The sequence below is a fragment of the Pseudopipra pipra genome, chromosome 17 (assembly GCF_036250125.1).
Source record: "Pseudopipra pipra isolate bDixPip1 chromosome 17, bDixPip1.hap1, whole genome shotgun sequence".
Lineage (NCBI taxonomy): Eukaryota > Metazoa > Chordata > Aves > Passeriformes > Pipridae > Pseudopipra > Pseudopipra pipra.
In genome coordinates, this window is record NC_087565.1 from 14,856,391 (window position 1) to 14,876,061 (window position 19,671).

The 19,671-nt window shown below is 50.5% G+C and overlaps 2 protein-coding genes across 3 annotated transcripts in view; one reads left to right on the forward strand and one right to left on the reverse strand.

Annotated features, from left to right (window-relative positions):
- The window catches only part of SAMHD1 (SAM and HD domain containing deoxynucleoside triphosphate triphosphohydrolase 1), a 28,056-nt gene extending 15,774 nt beyond the window's left edge, over nucleotides 1-12,282 (forward strand). The window contains exons 8-16 of one of the 2 annotated variants that reach the window (XR_010434954.1): nucleotides 768-868; nucleotides 971-1,079; nucleotides 1,609-1,700; nucleotides 3,046-3,161; nucleotides 6,358-6,497; nucleotides 7,316-7,421; nucleotides 8,589-8,693; nucleotides 9,051-9,188; nucleotides 10,291-12,282. Coding sequence is in view for 1 of the 2 variants with exons in the window: in XM_064674409.1 (XP_064530479.1) it covers nucleotides 768-868; nucleotides 971-1,079; nucleotides 1,609-1,700; nucleotides 3,046-3,161; nucleotides 6,358-6,497; nucleotides 7,316-7,405; nucleotides 8,589-8,693; nucleotides 9,051-9,188; nucleotides 10,291-10,413 (1,014 nt within the window). In the remaining variant the exon portion in view is untranslated. The remainder of the gene's footprint in view (nucleotides 1-767; nucleotides 869-970; nucleotides 1,080-1,608; nucleotides 1,701-3,045; nucleotides 3,162-6,357; nucleotides 6,498-7,315; nucleotides 7,422-8,588; nucleotides 8,694-9,050; nucleotides 9,189-10,290) is intronic. The other variant, XM_064674409.1, reaches the window with a different exon arrangement.
- An 896-nt stretch (nucleotides 12,283-13,178) lies between these two features.
- Nucleotides 13,179-18,929, reverse strand: TLDC2 (TBC/LysM-associated domain containing 2). Its single transcript, XM_064674487.1, has 6 exons — nucleotides 18,897-18,929; nucleotides 17,949-18,329; nucleotides 17,363-17,515; nucleotides 17,094-17,189; nucleotides 16,447-16,520; nucleotides 13,179-16,090 (listed from the first exon to the last, which is right to left on the reverse strand). The coding sequence occupies exons 1-6, from the start codon at nucleotides 18,927-18,929 to the stop codon at nucleotides 15,955-15,957; spliced, it is 873 nt and encodes a 290-aa protein (XP_064530557.1). The 3' UTR covers nucleotides 13,179-15,954.
- Nucleotides 18,930-19,671: the final 742 nt, after the last annotated feature.

A 19,671-nucleotide genomic window follows, 5' to 3' on the forward strand; every position in this document is an offset into this window, starting at 1 on the left:
GGTATTTTTTCTATGATGTGCTTCCTTCCTGCTGCTTACAGTTCCTGCTGCATTTCCGTTCCGAGTCACATCAGTTTTAGTGTTTCTGTCGTGCTGATCACATTAAAGCCATGTTTGCATACAATGTTTTCCACCTTCAGGATTTCAAGGCCACTTTATGGCATTTTTTGTTTAGCTGAAGAATCTTTAAATTTTCAAGAAAATGTGCAACCTGTATCTTATTATTTTGGTGTTGATTTCCTGTTTACCTCATGGCTGAATTGTCCCTTGTGGGGTAGGAGTTTAAATAGCTGGCTGTTCAAATAATTTTTGTTTACAATGTCTAAGTAAGTGTTTTAAAACTCTGTTCTATAAAGTTGTATAGTTGATTGCAGAAGACTGCAAGACAGTGACATGTTTGTAGGTTTAACTAATTCCCTGAATATTAAATGATTCCAACCTTTTCCCCTCTTTGTTGCTATGTTGTGCTTTTTTGGGCATTTCAAAGCTGCAGGCTTTGTTTTAGTAGAATAGGCAATTAAATACTTGTGTTCATGAGTTTTATTCTTCCTGAGATCCTGAGAAGACAACTACTTAAGCCCTAGTTCTGGATTTCTAATGCCTAACAGCTTCTGGGAGCTCTTTTCTTATCTTTGTGTTCTTTGCTACCTCAGTGTTGGGTGCTTATCACAGGCTAAGTCAAAGTGTATTCCTGCTGTCTTAAAAAAACTGATTTGACATTGTTTGCACACTTTAATTTCTTATTTTCTTCCTGGCTCCCCTGTTAGTGGCCCTACCGTGGTCGACCAAAGGAGAAAAGTTTCCTCTATGAGATAGTAGCTAACAAAAAGAATGGCATTGACGTTGACAAGTGGGATTATTTTGCAAGGTACAAATCTTACAGTTTTTATTATGAATTCCTACTGTAAAAATGCTACTGTGTGTACAAATAGGACCATGTAGTTAAACACTCTCTGTGGAATGTTTTTAGGGATTGCCATCACCTGGGAATCCCGAATAATTTTGATTATAAGCGATTGCTTGTCTTCACTCGGGTCTGTGAAGTAAAAAACCAGAAGCATATCTGTACCCGTGACAAGGTAAGGGGTGTGTGGGAACTGAGGGACGCTCAAGAGCACTGAGAGCACACGGGGACGTGGGGGAGCTGCACCCAGTGGCTGGGGGGCCTGGGGGGCTGCCCAGAGCTTCTTCAGCCCAAGAGAGGAAGAAGTTGCTGCTCTGAAAGCTTTTCTCCGAAGCTGATGGTTGGAGGGAGGGAGGGACAGAGAAGCCACTGTTTGTGGCAGGTCTTTCAGGGGAGACTCCACAGACCTGTCAGCTCTGCATGATTCTGCTCCAGGTCTTCTGAGCAAGAGCTGAGTGTGGCTTTGGTGAGGGGCTGCTGAAGGAGCGAGAGGGCCTCTTCTCTGCCTGGGCTCCCTGGAGTCGCTGCCAGCGCTCTGCTCTCCCATGCTAGCCTGAGTTCTTCTCCAAAATTTGTAAATTGTGAATAATAATTATCCTGCTCTATGCTGCAAATGGAAGGAGACAACTCATTTGATTGATTGATTTAGTTTTGCAAGTAAGACAGTGTCAAAAGTAAAAGTGGATTGGGTTTTTTTGATTCAGGAAGTTGGAAATTTGTATGAAATGTTCCACACCCGGAATTGCCTGCACCGGAGAGCATACCAGCATAAGACTGGCAACATCATTGAACTAATGCAAGTATATTTTCCTTTTTTTGCATTCCATTTATTTTTAAATTCTCGAAACAATCCATATCCATTTGGAATATTAAGATAATCAATAAGATGTGACATAGAATAAAAGCAAATTCTTGTGGAAAGACTTAGTGCTTAGAGTATCATAGAGTCTGTGATTAACAAAGCAAACAAAAAAAAAAGAAGAGAGGAGGACAAAAACATCCTTCCACAGGAAATTAAATTAGAGGAAAATTACTAAAGCTCTGAAGAAACACCAGACCAGGGTGTGTTTAAGCCATTTTAACTGCTGACAACTGAGGTCAAATCTTTATCTGCAAGTTAGAGACCACTTAGCTCAAACTGGATCAAACTGGAGCAAGGTTACTTGCAGAGTAAAGTAATAACCAAGCTTATGTAGCTCAGCTGAGGCCTGACTTTGTGTTTATGTAATGCATGAATTGTTCGGGACTAACTCAGCTGGCTGCCTGCTATTGTACCTATCTTGTTGACGTCTATAGAATTTTCCCTGTAACATTATTCTCTTTACTTTTCTTGAAAATCAGAAATACTCGTATCCCAAAATATATTTTCATTAGGATCTTGTCTGCAGGTTACCATCTGCTGATTTTGGAAAAAGGGAACGTTAAGAATTACACAGTACAAGAGTGATTTGGACTGTTTCATTTTTTAAACTTCAGCTTCTGGTTTAAGGATCTTTTAAAACTCAGACTAAAAATGCTCAGGTTTGACAGTAACTAAATATGATGAGTAAAACATATTTTTTAGTTTAGAAATTTAGTCCTTGGCATCCCATAATTATAACAGCCTTTCCAAAAGAATGTCCATGCTGGAAATGACAGTGAGGCACAGGGAACTCTGGAAGAACTTGATCTTTAGAACATAACTTTTTCCCACCTGAAAACACCATGTGTGTGATGCTTTCCCTTTACAGTGCTTTGTATCCTCTCAGCTAGCTCTTGGAGCAAGGTGTCTGTATGAGGATATGGTTGTGTTGAGGCAGCCTCGCTGCAGCTGAGTGGCCGTGTCACTGTCTTGCAGGGTTCTGCAATTGTCTCAGCTGTGTTAAACTCAGTCTGAAGCAGAACAGAGTGAACTTGATCATTCTTCTAAAGGTTATGGTCTCCTCTCAGCCTGTTCCCAGTAAATCTCTGTTGAAATGTGCGATGACAGCACAGAAACAGGAGATGTTGCTGTGTGATCAGCATCTGCTGTGTGCTGGGGATGCAGGTTTTGTCTGTTGTTTTCTGTTTATAACATACTAATTTGTTTCTCTTTTGACTCTTGAGCAAGGAGGTGTTTCAAAACAATGTTATCCTAAAGTCTTAATTTTGTCTCAAACTAGGATTACAGAAGCCTTTCAAAAAGCAGACAAATATTTTGAAATAAGAGGCTCTGGAGGAAAAATGTATCGGATTTCTACAGCAATGGAGGACATGGAAGCCTACACTAAGCTAACTGGTATGAGATCTCAAACATTTTTTTTTTTAAAGTAAAAGAAAATGAGTACCTCTTAAAATGCTGTTTTTACAGCTTTTTTGCACAGAAGGTGGGGCAGGCCTGGGCCATCCAGTGCCTGTGCTCTCATATCTTGCTGGGAGAGCAAGACCCTCTAGTTTAAATTAGTTCCATGTTGAGAGAGAAGCAGCAACTTTATGTTCTGCATACGTTCAAATTCAGCAGTGTTGTCAGAAGGTCCTGCCTGTGCCCTGAGTTTGTTGCACTTGTCCCAGGTGGGATATAAGTCAGCTCTTAAGTGATACAACATCCAGCTCTGTCAGGTGGAGTGGTAGTGGATGTGTGTTGTGGCGTGAAGCTGTTCCCAAGGGCACCCATGGGGTCTGATTTGATTTGCTTGAGACATTGCTACCCTGCCTGCCTGCCCCACCTGGTGTGTGCTGTGAGGCCACCAGTGCTGCTCTGGTTGGTGTTGGGAGCTGCAGCAGGGGGTGGAGGCCGGCGTGGGCCGGCAGACCCTGCTGCACGGGGTGTGGGGGTGGCTGCAGGGCAGAGGATGCTGCAGGCCCTGCTCAGGAGTGCTCTGAGTAGTGGCAGCTCTTGCAGCACCTGTCAAGCTACAGCTCATGAGGACTCCCAAGACATCTTTCCTGAGTGGCAAGGCAGCTTTTCTGAGGTTAATCATAGAATCATAGAATCGATTGGGTTGGAAAAGACCTCCGAGATCATCGAGTCCAACCCTTGGTCCAAATCCAGTCCATTTACTAGATCATGGCACTCAGTGCCACGTCCAATCTGCATTTAAAAATCTCCAGGGATGGTGAATCCACCACCTCTCTGGGCAGCCCATTCCAATGCCTGATTACTCTCTCTGTAAAGAATTTTCTCCTGATATCCAACTTAAATTTCCCCTGGCGGAGCTTAAGCCCGTGTCCCCTTGTCCTATTGCTGAGTGCCTGAGAGAAGAGACCAACCCCCACCTGGCTAGAACTTCCCTTCAGGTAGTTATAGACGGTGATGAGGTCACCTCTGAGCCTCCTCTCCTCCAGGCTAAACAACCCCAGCTCCCTCAGCCTCTCCCCATAGGACTTGTGCTCCAGTCCCTTCACCAGCCTCGTTGCTCTTCTCTGGACCTGCTCCAGCACCTCAATATCCTTTCTGAACTGAGGGGCCCAGAACTGAACACAATACTCAAGGTGTGGCCTCACCAACGCAGAGTACAGGGGAAGGATCACTTCCCTGCTCCTGCTTACCACGCTATTTTTGATACAGGACAAGATCCCATTGGCCTTCTTGGCCACCTGGGCACACTGTTGGCTCATGTTGAGCTTCCTGTCAATTAGTACCCCCAGGTCCCTTTCTGCCTGGTTCCATCACCAAGCCTTGGCTGGCCAACAGGGAGACTCAAGAACTTCCATCTTTGGTCCATGGACGAGGTGACAGAGCCTGAAGGCACTGTTGCAAAGGATCCCGTGTGTCTTAGCCTTTGTCATACTAAAGACCTTCTGCTGGCAGTCCTTCATCTGCCACAGCCATCTGCAGCCTGACCACAGTGCTGCTGCGTTGTACTGAGGTGAGGAGCTGCATATCCCCTCTGTCACTGCATACCTCTGCTCAGAGCAGGAGAAGGGGCTGGCTTTAAGGGGCAGTAGCTATTGGAAAGCATGAATTGTAGTGCTGGGCTGCGGAAGGCTGGGCAGAAAGGAAAGAACTGAAATGAAGTTCTTCATGGGCTGGGATCTGTTACTGTGGGCTGGCTGGTCTGTAAGATCAGCTGTGCTGGCAGGTCAGCACCAGGGTCCTGCTGTAACTGCCTGCTTACCTGCAGTACCTGGTGAGGGGCACAGTTCAGGGCAAGGAGACCAGGACTATGTCCTGTCTGCCACAGCAAGGAACTGCTTGCTGGGACTGTCCTGTTCAGCCAGGAGGGTTGAACAGCAAGGAGAGTGATGTGAGGAATGTGCCAACAGCAAGGAGAGTGATGTGAGGAATGTACCAACACCAGATGTAACAGTGACCATGAAGGACGAGTCTATTCTCCTCCTCTTAAACTAAGGCACTTTCTTTCCTGCTTCTAGTGGTTGCAACCTGCAGCCTCCTGAGAGGCTTGTTTCAGCAGTCCATGGTGAGTGATGCTCCTGTGAAACTGTCCACTTACCTTGTGGACCTTTGCAAATAATGAACCTCTATCAGGTTCTGCAGCAAAAAGCTCCCTAGCTTTCTTCCATGGTGGGTGAAGAACCACTGTTGGTTTTTAATGTGCTGGCTCCTGATTTGTCAGTAGATCATAGTTCTAGTAAAGGCTGAGACAGCAAATTGTCACTACTGCTTCTGCACAAGAGAGGTGTTCATGGGCCTCTTATTTCTCCTGCATTATCTATCCTCTGTCTGAAGAGACCTGGTCTGTGGTTCCTCGTGGAGAAGTTCCTGACTTTGGTTGACCTTGCCCATGAAAACAATCCTCATGGTGTTTTGGTGCATGGCTCATAGGTTGCTTCTCTTGGGAGCTCCCTAGGCCAGTTTCAGCTCTAGGTGGGTGTTGCTGGGCTGTGCTTGCAGCATGTGTCGAGCCTGCCCAGATGTTCCTGGCCAGGGAATGTGAACAGCCACAGAGCAGTGTGGTGGTTGTGACAAGCAAGCAGCATCCTGGCAGCAGCAGTCTCTGGGACAGCCAGAAATAACCTTTCTGCTCAGAAGCCACATCAAAAGAAACCTCTGTCTTGGTGCTCAGATTGATGGTGGGAAACTCAGTGTGCATGTCACTGTCATGTGGAGACAGGAGGGGAGACTTCGATGCTGGCATCCAAAGTCTGAGAAACTCTGAAACTTTAATGATAGTTCTTTATTTTTTTACAAGACAGAGTATCCGTGTCCTGAGCCACTTAGTGCTTGGGTTTAGGTTATTCTGCTGAACAAGACTGGCTCAATAAGAAGAGAAAGTAACTTCTAGTGAAGTAACAAAATATATTGCAAGGGTGAGAATTGAGCTAGTTTTTCCACCAACAACCATTGTGAATCTGATGATAATTAAGATGATATTGTGGCTTTTCATTGTCTGACTTAGTTCAGTTATTCCCTGAAAATGTCTTTCCTGAGCCAGCAGGAGCAGTTTTTTGTGTTGCCTTAACCTTTGTCCCTGCATTTTGCTGTGACACTGGATTGTAAACATACTTAACAAAAATCAATGCAACTTTGGCAGACAGTATCTACCTGGAAATTCTGCACTCAAGTCACCCAGAACTGGAGGAGGCACGAGAAATTTTGCGTAAAATAGAACGACGTGAATTATACAAGTTTTTAGGAGAGACTCGACCTGAAACAAAGAAGGAAATTGTAGAGGTAATGTCCTTTGGTGGAAGGTTCTGATTTCTGTCCCTGTAAAAATGTTCTCAGAATTGCTGACCATCCATTTTTCTCTGTCTCCGTCACACGGTGCTCCTCTGCTTGGCCCAGGTGTCATCAAGGAGTATTCCTTTGTGTCCAAAACCAAACAAACCCCCCTTTGTGAGCTTCAGCTTTTGGAGTAGATCACCATCCCCTCCAAAGTTTGCATAGGAGCTCGCTGCTTCTGGTCTTTTTGTGGGTTTTTTTGTGTTGGGTTTTTGGTTTTTTTATAGTGATCAATGACCTTACTGATCGTGTCTGTCTCTTGGGTTTTTCTATATATTTCACTCTATAGATATAACAGCTTTATTAGAGAGTGAGATCCTACCACCCTTCATTAAAAAAAAAAAAAGTTCAGTAAAAACATTTAGTATTCAGCTTTGGATAACTTAATTGCAAAAATTTTGCATTGGTGAAACAGTTGGTTGAAGGTATATATCTTCTGCTTTCACACTTCAGCATCCTGGACGTCTCAGTCTTGCTCTCCCCCTGCCCCATCAGCAGGTGTTAAACTCTTCCTCCACAGGCTGGCAGAATTTGTGTCTTCTCAATTGTATAAACTTTGTTTGTTTCTAAAAACTGGTACAAAACTTATGGTTAAGGTATACAGGGATTCGAACAACCAGATAGCTGCAAGAACAGTCTGTCAAGCTGTGAGGAATTAAAAGATTTAGTTTAGTGATATGTTGTGTCATGTGTTTTGTTGCCTTTATCTAGACCTGAGAGTGCATAAATGTAATCTGAGCTCATCTTTTGGTTTTTGTTTCTTGCAGAATAATAGCCTGGCAGAAAGTATTGCAAATTCTAAGCCGGAGAAGGATCCTCCAGATGTGGAGCTAAAGGCTGAGAATTTCATAGTTGATGTAAATACCTCTCAGAGTGGGTTCAAGTAAAAACTTCTCAATCACAGAGGGCCTTGTGTACCCAGTGAAGACTGGAGACATATTTCAGTGCCTTTGTAGTGAAAGAACAAACCCACAGGGTGCCTTGTAGCTGCTGTCCTGGTTCAGCTTAAGGGTCTGAGTGCAACAATCTTCTCCAGGGGAGGTTTGCTGTGGTGGGAGGGCCTGAGGCAGAGGCAGTGGGCAGCCTCACCTCACTGGGCTATCATCTGGGGACTGCTCCCGGTGACAGATTTGTTCTCCTGTGACTGTCCTTGCTCCGCAAAGGAGCAGTGAGGAATCCAGAGGGGTTTGGCACGGGGGTGTCCATGGCAGCAGCCCAGGGACCACTGCTGTTGGTCACCAGGGCAAGTCACCTGCTGGCCCCAGTGGGAGGAAAACAGGCACAGTGACTCCAGGCTTCTGGTATTGCAGCCTGCAGGGCAGGCACTGCTGGGGTTTGCTGCAGGAAGCACCCTGCTGCCACAGCTCAGTCTGCAGCCAGCACTGGGGGAAGCAGAGAGCCTGAGACACAGGAGAGAGCTGTGTAGCGAGCTGCAAGTATCACTAGCTTAATCCCTGCTCTTGGTTAATTCTGGGAAGGGCTGGCGAATGTTTTTCCATAGAGTGCAGGATGAGTCGCTCCTAAAGCTCCCTTGCATTGAAGGTTCCCTTCACCGGATAAAATTGTCACACTTTATGGAGCTTTAAAGTATTTACCTGGGCTTTCCTTGTCCCACAAACTGAAGTTGTGGAGAAGTGGGCACCTCCCTGCCGACCACTGAACCGTTGGTATACCAGGCAGATGTAAATAATAATAATGTGTGACCCTCATGTTTATAGTTGTGAGCTCTGCTGCTTCCTCTGGAGGTTGTGTGTTCTGGGCTGGCAAGGGACTGGTCCGGTGTTGGGAACAGGAATGTTTCAGAGAGCAGCTGGGAACTCTAAGTGTGAATATTCACCTGGCAGCTTCAGAGCAAGAGGTGGTGGAAGTAAAGATACAAAATACAAATATGAGATTGTTTTATTAAGTAATAATTTGTTAATTACTGTTCTATTTGATTGCTGTCATTTTCAGGCGTATATAGTGCAGCCTTTTGTATTTATTGTGAGAAAACTGAAGACAAACATTAACAAATGCTGTTTTCTTTGTTTTACACACAAGGTTATCAACATGGATTATGGAATGAAAGAACAGAATCCCATTGATAAGGTTCACTTCTATTGCAAGGCTGATCCTTCCAAGGCAGTCAATATCAGTAAAGAACAGGTAGTCTTTTATTTTTCTCAGCTGGCTTCTGAAAAGCATCTTCACAGATTGTGAGGGAAGTGGTTACAGTCCTGTGTGGTTGTTCTTGCACGGATTGTGAAGAGGTGGTGGAATCCATGGCCTTGCAGGTCATGTGTTGTACGATGACAGTCTGGAATCCTGACAGCCTTTGCATATGAACAGTACTTAATTGGAATAGACTGGGAGTTAGAAAAACACCATTGTCTTGGATGAAGCTCATGGATTGTAGAGGGATGTTTCTTACTGCTTTCCTTTTGTATTCAGATGAAAAAATTGAAGTTCAGTGGACTCTCAATTCCAAGAAATACTAAAGCTTATTTCTGTTTTATTCCAAAGGTTTCCAAGTTTTTACCCATAACATTTACGGAGCAGGTTATCCGGGTTTATTACAAAAGTCAGGATCCACATATTATTTCAGCTGCAAAACAGTACTTTATTCAGTGGTGTATGCAGAATGATTTCACCAAACCACAGGTAACATTCACTTCTTATTTTACTTGTTTAGAGCTCTTCATCTTTGTCCATAAGCTTGCTTTTTCATTAGTAACTTTGGCATTCAGGCCTTGCCTTTGTGGCACTGACCTAACTCCTGGTTTTATCATGGCTCCTATCTGAAGGTTCTTTGGTTTCACTGAAGCAGTGCTAGAGACACCTGCAAGTGTCATAGAATCATGGAAGGGTTTGGGTTGGAGGGAGACCTTGAAGATCATCTAGTTCCAACCCCCGTGCTGTGGGCAGGGACACCTTCCACTAGACCAGGTTGCTCAGAGCTCCTTCCAACCTGGCCTTGCCTGTGGGTGTCCTTTGGGGAAAGAGCTGCATCCTCTGACATGAGACCCCCCAGAGGATGAGTGTTCTTATGTGCTGGAGCCCCAGCTCCAGGCATGGATAACTCTGTTTAAGGCTCATTCTTATGTCATTCTACTGGCATCTGTCTTTTCAGAGCAGCTAATTTCAGAAGAGCTTTTTACAAATGAATCAAGCAACAAACTTTTTCTCGTTGTAGAGTGTGGGTGTGTCCTGTAAGCATATTCTTCTAGTTCAGTTCATCCATTTTGTAGGCCCTGTCATGTTGCAGAGCATAGCAAAGAGCTTCTTACCAGCTTATTTCTGAGTTTAGAGGGCTGATTGTGTTGGCAGTGCCTGACCACAGATTAACGTCTGTATCTGACAAAGATGAGCCCTCCTGCCGCAGACCTGCTGTACCAACCTTGCCAGCTTTAGACAGTGCAAGGCAGATCCCAGCACCCAGGGTGGGTCGATTGCAACAGTCTAAATGAGGTGCTGTGGTAAAGTCAGAGGAGACACTTAAACTAATGATTGTTTGCCCAGGATACAACCTGTTGGTCTGCCAGGTTTGCTGCTAATAATTTAGGAAGAGCTGGACTGCCAATGGTGGCGGCTTCTCAGATGGGCCACTGCTGACTACAGCATTTTCTGTCTCTGGGACACACAGTGTTTGTTGCTTCTGGGACCTTGTATTGATTTTTTCTATTAGGCCTGAGACTGAGCTGCTTTTCCTCTGCTTTAGAATGGAAAGCAGACATCATTAATGTTTCCTGACTTTTATTACTAGGATGGTGATGTTGTTGCCCCACATCTAACTCCAATGAAGAAAACCTGGAATAATGTGAGAGATGATGAACACAGGAGAGCCTCAGAACCCAGCTGCAAACAAAGGCTTCCTTTTAATGAGTAACATGTTTCTTTTTGGCACTCTTCAGTCTACTTCCTCAGAAGATGAGCAAACCTGAGCAGCAATTCTTCTAAAAGCCATTTGGATGGACTGGAAGGATTCATGGAACAATGCAGAAATGCATTTTACAATACAGTATGTTTTAATGTACATACTTAAACAAAGTGCATATTCCAAATAGACTTTTAAAAAACAACTTATTACAACTGAGTAAACTCGATTCTCATTTATTTTTGAATGTATTGGCACTGTGTAGGAAGAGTAACTTTAAAAATTGCAATTCATTGTTACCACAAGATTTTACTGTTCCGTCTAGTCCTGATCCCTTCTTTAGCTGACTGTGCTATTGCATGAGCTAGCAGAAAAAATCCCAGCTCAGATTTGATGGGGTTTTTTTGGGGATTGGGGTTTTTTTGGAACCTGGGGAAGAGAGGGATAAGTAAGCTTCTGAAAACATAGTGAGGTAAAGAAGAAATAACTGAGGATGGCATCTTCAAGAATAGCAAAACAAATTTCCTTTAAAAAAAAAAAGATGGGAGAGGGGATGTTTTTTGATAATCCAAGATTATTTTTCTGATATTCAAAAAGCTGATGGAGATGCAGGACTTTTGCTATAAGAGTGACCACAGTTTTTATTGAAGTAACAATGCATTGCAGTGCCATGCAGTCTTTTATAGTTTTATTGTGTACTTTTGATACACTGAATGTTATATTTTTACTGTCAGAACTGCAAAACCTGCTCAAAACGTCCATGGTGTGAGTGGTTGCAGGAGTGCTGAGCTGTCCAGGTGAGCACAGGTGGGCAGTGCCAGCCGGAGGCTGCGCCAGCTCTGCCATCCTGCACCAAAGGCACCTGGTTTGGGATTACACTGTACTAGGCAGACAGGCTCTTCAGGAATCCCTCCATTCCTGTGTCCCTGCCTTGTTCTCCTGAATGGCTGTCCCTGTGTCATTTTTTCCCCCTTGTAGACCTGTGAGGGTTCTGACAGTTTTTCTGTACTGGCATCACTGGTGTGAATGTTGCTGAATGTCTGTCCCGTTGAACAAGTGACCGAGGAAGACCTTTTTCCTCTCATCTTTTACTCAGGTCTAAAGGAAGGCTGCTTTCATTAAATGAAACCTAAAAGCTCAAAAAAGTCTGCCCTCAAAACTAAAAACATGAAGAAAGGTTCAGTAATGCTCAGAAATTAGAACAAGCTGTGGAGTTGTTGTCTGGAATGGGGAGAAAAGCGTTGAGTGTTCAGTTTGGGCAGTCAGAGGTGGGTGGCCAGGGTAGGTTCTGAAAACTAACCCAGTGGGAAGGTGCTATGAGTGACCTGCAGAACTCTAGTCATGTCTCCTTTGCCCTTTTTATCTGGTGAACTGATGCCATTAGGCAGAGGGAAGTAGAATCAGCATCCATGTACTTACTCAAATTTTGTTTGTTGAAATAACCAGAAGTTGTTGTGCACTCTGCTGCTTTCTTACGTGCCTGTGCTCATGTGTATAGTCTGCTGGTCCTGTCTCTAACAGTATTTCAGATCTGCAGGTGAACCAGGTAACTGTTACAAGGGCTTGTGGTCTCTTTAAAAGCTTTTAAAGAGCTTATTATGCTTCAAACAACAATATCATAGAGTGAAGGCATTTATGCCCTTTGTCTGCATAAAATCAAATATTGTCCAGAATAATATAATTTTGTTATTGTTGCTTGGATTTGTTTTGAATCTGTTTCAAAAGGTGCACTTTATACTTGGGAAATATCTTTTGTTTATGTTAAACCGAAAATTTATACCTAATGTTAAGTTCTGAGAGCTTTTCTTTTCCCAGCATGTTCAACTGAGCCTCTCTGAAGAATAAATTTATAAACGATGGTTTTACTATTCTTTTAAAGAATTGCAGTGTGTGAACTTTATTAAAAATGGTCTTACTGTGCCCTTATAAAGAGCCAGAAGTATTCCTGTGGAAGACCCTCCCTCTTGAAGGGTTCTTGGTTCCTGTCTCCTCACAGTGCAGCAGGGCTGGGAGGGGCTGTGGGGAGGATCCCACCTCTCCTTGTGCAGCCACACGGCCGTGCCCACAGCTGGGAGAGCAGGCCAGTCTCTGGCCTCAGCATCCTTCCAGGGGTCAGGGAAGCTTTTTAGGCACTTCTCCAGCTGTTGTGTGGGAGAAGGTGAAGTCGTGCTTGACCAACCTGGTCACCTGTGCTGAAATGGCTGGGCTGGAGGCTGAGGGGACAGCAGTGGGTGCTGTCAGCCCCAGCAAGCTGCTGAAGGGGTGTTTGGGTGAGGGCGGTGAACTGAAACCTGCCTGCAGGGCTGGGCTCAGAGGGTGGGCTCAGTGGCACAGGTCTGGTTGGAGGCCAGTAACAGTGGGGTACCCCAGGGGTTGGTGCTGGGCCCAGGCCCAGAGCTCCATTGCTGAGGGACAGGGTCCACCCTCAGTGAATTTGCAGGTGACACCAGATGGGGAGGAATGGCTGGTGCACCAGAGGGATGTGCTGCATCCAGAGGGATCTCAGCAGGCTGGAGAAAGGGGCTGACAGGAACCTCGTGACGATCACCAAGGGGATGTGCAAAGTCCTGAACGTGGGGAGGGTCACCCTCCTTCACCAGGATGTGCCGAGGCCACCCACCTGTGAGGCAGCCTGGAGGAAAGGACCACGAGCCAACAAATGTGCAACAACTTTGCTCTTGCAGCCAAGTGTTCCAGTGGTGTCGTGGGCTGACTTAGGCTGAGTATTGGCAGCAGGTAGAGAACCCTTCCCCTCTGCTCTGCACTGCTGAGGCCACCCCTGGAGTGCTGGGCCCAGAGCTGGGCTGCCCAGTACAAGAGACTGGGACAGACTGGAGAGAGTCCAGCACAGGGCCATGAAGGTGATGGAGGGACTGGAGCATCTCTGCCATGAGGAGAGGCTGAGAGAGCTGGGACTGCCCAGCCCGGAGCAGAGCAGGCTCAGGGGATCTCATCTGTGTGGATAAATACCTGGAGGGAGGGTGCAGAAAGGACGGGGCCAGGCTCTGCTCAGCAGTGCCCAGGAACAGACCCAGGGGCCATGGGCACGAACTGACACACAGGAGGGGCCCTCTGAGCATCAGGACACACTTTTCCACTGTGAGGGTGGCTGAGCACTGGTGCAGGTGCTCAGGGAGGTGGTGGAGTCTCCATCTGTGGAGAGACTCGAAAGCTGCCTGGGCACATCCTGGGCAGCTGGCTCTGGGTGGCCCTGAGGGAGCAGGGACTGGGCAAGGTGACCTCCAGAAGTGCCTCCAACCTCACCCAGCCTGTGATCCTCCCCAGCACTATTGGCAGAAATGTGAAATGGGCGTGAAGTCAGGGGCTATGTGTTGGTGAGGGGTTAGGCAGTGCTGAGAGGCCTGGAATGGGAATAGGTCCTGGTGTCTTCCTGGGTGGGCAAGGTAATTTATTGGATCCTTTCTCCAGTCTGTTTGGTGATGGCTTGCACCTTTGGTGCCTTCTCTGCTGCCACCACCATTTGCCACAGCAGCAGCAGCTTCTACAGGGCAGAGAAGATGTTCCTTCTCTTCTCTCTGGGCTGAAGATGGAGGCCACAGCCTGCCAGCCCTGGGGTGTGGGAGGCATTTGTGAGTCTGTGTCTGTGCTGTGTGCCCCAGCCGTGCTCACGGGCCGTTGGCAGCAGCAGATGTGGCACCTCAAGGGGTGAGGAGGACACGTGTGAGGTCCGGGCGGATGGTACTGGGCAGTGTTGGGTGGCACCAGGGCACAGGGCTCATGTGCCCCCAGCTGGGTGCCCTGAAGGGCTGCAGTGGCCTCCAGGCACATCCACTTGGAGTGTCGAGGCCATTCAGGGAGCACGGGGACGCAGGGTCTGCTCCCCTAAGGGCACCTGGTCAGAGCAGCTGTGAACAACAAGCCAACCCTTGTGGTCATGGGGTAAGGGAGGTGATGAGGTTGGACCTGACCAGTGGCACAGTGCCTTGGGAACAGTGTGGGCAGCAGGAGAACCATTCATTTTTTTTTATCTGTGAGGATTCAGAAAGGGAGGAAGACAAACCTTACTTCAACTGTCTGGTGGGTTCTCAAGAGACTAAAGGCAACTGGAACTTCGCCACAGGTCAGACTGTAACCCTGGGGATGGTGGAGGGGGTCGGTGGGATTCTGGAAGTGGAGGAGGAGGGAGGAACAAAGGAGTAGGCAGAAAGGGGGTATGAAAGGGTTATGTTTAAAACAGGACTGGTTGATGCATTGTCTGCCTGTGTCCTGCACTGGCTTCATCTTCTGTCTGTCCTGTCCTTGGCTTAAATCCATTCTTACCTGTTTCTCCTTCAATCTCCCACAGCCTGTGTGGATGTGTTCTGCAAGAAGTAGGTGCCAGCTGCTGGAGAGGTGGCATGGGTGGGCTGTGGGAGATGGAATCAGCAGGGAAATGCCTGGTGAGGTTCAACGCAGGTAAAAGTGGGGTAGGGAGGGTGGGGGAATGTGTAAAGTGCTGCAGCCTGGGGCTCAGTGGGATCCAGGCTTCACAAAATTGCGGGTTTAGGGGCAGGAGCTGAGGTGAGATCATGGGATCATCAGGTGAGGTCATGGGGTGATACTTCAGCTCAGCATCCAGTTGTGCTCCTACAATAAATACATCAAATGTGGTCAAACCAGGCAGGCCCTTGCCCTGCCATAGCCCCATGAACCACCCCTGCCTGGAATCCCATGGGGCTGGTCCTGCTGCTGAGACAGGGATGGTGGAGGAGAGCTCGCCCAGCATCCAGGAGTGAGAAGCTAAACCCTGTCAGCCAGGCAAGAGGCAACAGGTCATGGAGCTCTGGGTGGGAAGGGGTCCAGAAGGGCTCTTGTCACCCTTCCCTGGTGGGAGCAGGTCGGGCTGGGATGCCCAGCATAGCCTGGAAACCCTTGTCCTCATGGGATGATGGGGTGGATGGAGACAGTAGACTCTGCCAGAGGGGGGATGGATCCCTGCACCCCCCTGAAGCAGTGCCTCAGGCTGACCCCCTGTTTGCTGTGGCCTGGGCTGGGACAGGGCACAGCTGGTGCTGTCACAGCTCAGGCCTGATCCCCACCAGGGGCTCTGCACACCTTCATGGTGCCATTCGTTGTTTCCAGGGCAAGGACGAGGCTGTGGGCGCAGCTCTGCCTGTTTATTGAGGAGTGGTGACTGTGCTGCCTGCCAGCCCTGCCAGCTCCTGGGCGTGCCTGGTCCTGCCGCAATCGTGCCACTCTCGAAGGTTGCTCCTCCATCTTCTGCCCTACAGTGCCCGGCGCCACCGTGTGCCCCCATCCCAGCCAGGCAGCTCTGTGGGGCCGTGGTGGGGCCACTCCTGCAGCCACCCTGGGCAGTCCGGCACGGTGGCAGCAGCACTGCAGGGCTGAGACCCCACTGCAGCCCGTCCCCATCATGCTGCCCCCACCGGCTGCTGGCACATGACATGGGGATGTTGGGGGGAGGGAGGCAGGGGCGAGGCTGGCACCGTCCCACAGGCTCGGCGGGTCCTGGCAGGGAACAGCTGTGCACGAGACGTCGGTGTCAAAGCATCCCCCCGGTGCCACCTTTGTCCCCAGGTGTGGTTGGTGGGGTCAGGCCAGACCCCACAGTTCCAGGTCCTGGACGCAGAACTCCTCCCGGGACGAGAGGGTCTCGTTGTGGAAGGTCTCGCAGCGGCAGCTGCCCCCGCGGTGCAGGTCCCCGTCCAGCCACAGCCCAAACCTGCCGCTGGGAATGTGCCAACGGCACGGTTGGCTGAGAGTCCCCACTCCTGCCTCCTCCATGCCTGGAGACGTCCCAGGCCACCTCCTGGGGGATCAGCCACCTCCTGTCCCCATCCCCTGTCCCCCAAAATGGGCATGAGACAGGACAAGCAGCCGCACCAGGAATGCCATCGTGCCCGCAGGCAGGGAGTGGGCAGGGAGCAAAACCAGGCAATGAGATGGCCAGTGCCCCTGGACAATCTGTGCCAGCGTTTTGGGGTTCAAACCACCACCACGTGCCTGCCTCAGCTCCACAGGGCTCTTGTGGCCATCAGGGCTGGTGGCCCTGTGGGTGGCTGAAGTTGCCAGTGCAGCTCCTACCTGCCCCCGCCGACCATCAGCAGGTCCACATCCCCTTTCACGAAGAAGTCGTTCCTGCCTGTCCACCTGAACACCTGCATGGGGACAGCAGTGGGGATCGTGGGCTGGGACACAGTGTCCCCATTCCTGTCCCTGTCCCGTGAGGACCAGCTGGGGGTTGCTGAGCCAAGCTGGCTCTGCCCAGCATGGCCGTGTCCCACTTCTGCAGAGGAAGACCTGGCCGAGCCTATCGGCATTGTCCTGCTGCTGGTCTGTCCCTCCCAGCAGCCCCGGGGGCCCCATCAGGGGACAGCTGCCACCACTGATGCCCCATCACACACACAGAGTCCCACCAGAGCAGGCAGATGTGGGTGAGCTGCCTTCACATCCTGCCAACTCCGTGCTGGGCTGTGACTGTCCTGCTATGCAGAGGGTCCCTGGTGGCCCCCAGCTGGGCAGAGCCCCTTTCCCTGAGCCCCCCCTGCTCACTGCCTGGGATTTGCCTTCTCCCCCCAGCCCCGGAAAAACTGAGGGGACCAAGCACAGCCATGCCACCCCACAGACCCCTCCCCAGCACTGTCGGGCCCCCCAGGCGTGGCTGAGTCCCAGGGACATCGCCAGCCCCCCCACCCTGGGGTGGCCCACAGCTGGTGGCCCACAGCTCCCACCTTCAGCTCCGGGGAGAAGGAGAAGAGGAAGGTCTCCCCCGACCCGTAGAAGCCACTGCTGCAGCGAATGGCGCTGGAGGAGAAGGCACCGAAGGCCTGGGGGGAGCAGAAGGGGAGGCTCATGGCACAGTGCTCGGTGGGGCTCCCCAGTGCCAGGACGTGTCCCCCATCCTGCCTCCAGCAGCGAGGATGTGGCCAGGTCCCGGATGCCGCCAGGTTTGCTGCCCCCAGTGCCGTGGGGCAGCTGGGAGGGGAGGGCCCGGCTGTACCTGCGCCTCCGTGTCCCTGATGAGCAGCAGGGCCGGGGACCCCAGCTGGCCCCCGCGCCGGTACAGCGTCCTCAGGCTGAAGCCATTCCGCCTGGTGGAATACTGCAGGCGCCAGGGCTGCTGTGTCAGCCGGGAGGGCAGGTGGGGGCCCAGCTGAAGCAGAGTGGGCTCAGTCGGGGCTGACAGGCTGCTGCTGAGCATCCTCCCCCTGCCCCGAGTATCCTCTTGAGAGAGCTCATCAAGCATCCAAACATCCTGCAAGGGGTGTCCCCAAGCACCCTCCTCCTAAACATGCTCCCAAAGGGTCTCCTCAAGCTCCCAAACTACCCAGCAGGCTCCTAGCATGTTTCCCCAAGCATCCTCACCCTGAAAACCCTTCTGAAATGGCTCCCCAGGCATCCTTCTCCCCACCCCCAAGAGGTGATGCTGAAGTGCTGTTAAGATGACTGTTCCCAAAGGACAGGGGGATTATCACCCATCTGGCCTCACACTGGACCAGTTCCTGGCAGGAGAGTGGCCATGGCTGCATGACACAGGGGAGAGATGAGTGTGACGGTGGGTGCCCATGCTGGCAAGCGTCCCTCACCTCATGGATCTCCCTGTCCTGCAGGATGCTGCTCGGTGTGCTCAGCACCAGCCTGCATGGCTCCTCCAGGGCTGGGGCTGCTGCTGGGGCTCCCTCCCAGCCCAGCTGCCCCTCTCTGGCTGGCTCCTCACATCCCACAGGTGGCTCCTCACATCCCACGGGCAGCTCCTCGTCCTGGTCGGGCTGAGGGCAGTTGGAGATGAATGTCCCTGTGGGCCCAAGGGAGCAGCATCTCCTGACCCTGCACTGCTTGGGGTGTCTCCCATCCTCTGTCCAGGGGCTGGGTGAAGGGGTCCAGAGTCCACTAGGCTGAACCTCCTGCCCCTGGCAGCCTCTGCTCCCCACAGCCCTGCTGTGCCATGCCGGGCCATGCCTGGCACTCTGCCAGGCGGTGCCACTGCTGCACACGGAAGTTCAAGGGCGTGTGGCCACCCGAGGAGGGAAGAGGAAGGGAAGGCAGGGGAGGCTTCAACAACTTCAGTCCCACTTCAACTCCAGCATAAGGGGCAAAGCATGACCTTTTCCCTCCTTGCCCACTGTTAGGCTGACCCTAAGGTGTGGATGGGTTCAGGGATGTGCCTTGGTCTTGGTGGCAGCTGGTGACAAGTGTCTCTCCCAGCCACATGCTCATTTTGACTGTGGGTGCAGTCCGTGCCCAAGGGTGAGTGGGCAGCAATTCCCTGCTGGTCGACCTGAGGGGACGAGGGATGAGCAAGGGCAACACTGGGTGGCAGAGGATCTCCTGCCCCCAGGGTGCCTGGATCCTAGGGGGGCAGAGTGGCTACAGGGGCAGGTCCCATGTGTGCCCATCACCCACTGCACCTCCCCAGGGCAGCCCCTGTCCATCTGTCCAGCCATGTGTTCAGTCTAGCTGGTGCTTCCCAGCACTGCCCCCAGCTCATTGCCAACCCTACAATGCCGTGTGGGACCCCATCATGATGGACTTACCAGGAGGTGGTAGCGGACTTGGAGCCCCCTCATTGCAGGTGCTGCCAGGGCGCTGGAGCTGCTCTGCTGAGGAGCCCCAGACACCGCCCTGGGGTTAATGTTCACCGCGCCAGCCCCTCCCTGGCCATCTGTGCGTGACACAGATGGGTGCGGATCCCAGCAGCCTGTCCTGGCTCATGGGGGTCCAGGAGCTGACCCCTGCAGAGTCAGGTCTTGTGTGGTGCTGGGATAGGTGGGCAGGCATCCCCCTCCAGCCAAGTGCTCGGTGGCTGGTGGCCATCACCTCCTTTGTGCCCCCACTGTCACCTGGAGCCAAGCAGGGAGCCCCGAGGCCACACGGGAGCCCTTGTTTTGGCATCAACAGGAAAGTGGTGCATGTGTTGCTCTTTGCAACACGACTGTTGCAATGGTTGTAGCAACTGCCAACACCTGCTTGGAGGCCATGGTGGCACAAGGAGATCCAGTCTGTGCTGACATCCTACGGAGCCAGAGCCCCGGGGAGAGCCAGGACTCAGCAGATGAGGGAGGGAACCCCTAGCTGAGGCACCCTCCTACCTCAGGTGCCGCTGAAGAAGCTCCTGCAGACCAGGGAGGAGGTGCAGCGCCCCGTTGCAGTCCCTTCCCACTGATGCCACCCCCCAGAACAGTCAATACAGCTGTGAGCCTGTGGGTACAACCAAAACAGTACTCCAGTGAAGGATTTTCTGTGTGCCCTGCATGGTGGCATGATGACTGCAATGCCAGGCCCAGGCCCTGGGTCCACTGCAGGCAATTT

Excerpts from the sequence above, each read along its gene's own strand:
- TLDC2 (XM_064674487.1), bottom strand. The coding sequence starts at position 18,929 with ATGAGGGGGCTCCAAGTCCGCTACCACCTCCTG. Across the intron at positions 18,330-18,896 it reads AAGTCCGCTACCACCTCCTG|AGTGCCAGGCATGGCCCGGC; the intron begins GTAAGTCCATCA and ends ACCGCCTGGCAG. Across the intron at positions 16,521-17,093 it reads CCTTCTCCCCGGAGCTGAAG|GTGTTCAGGTGGACAGGCAG; the intron begins GTGGGAGCTGTG and ends GTCCCCATGCAG.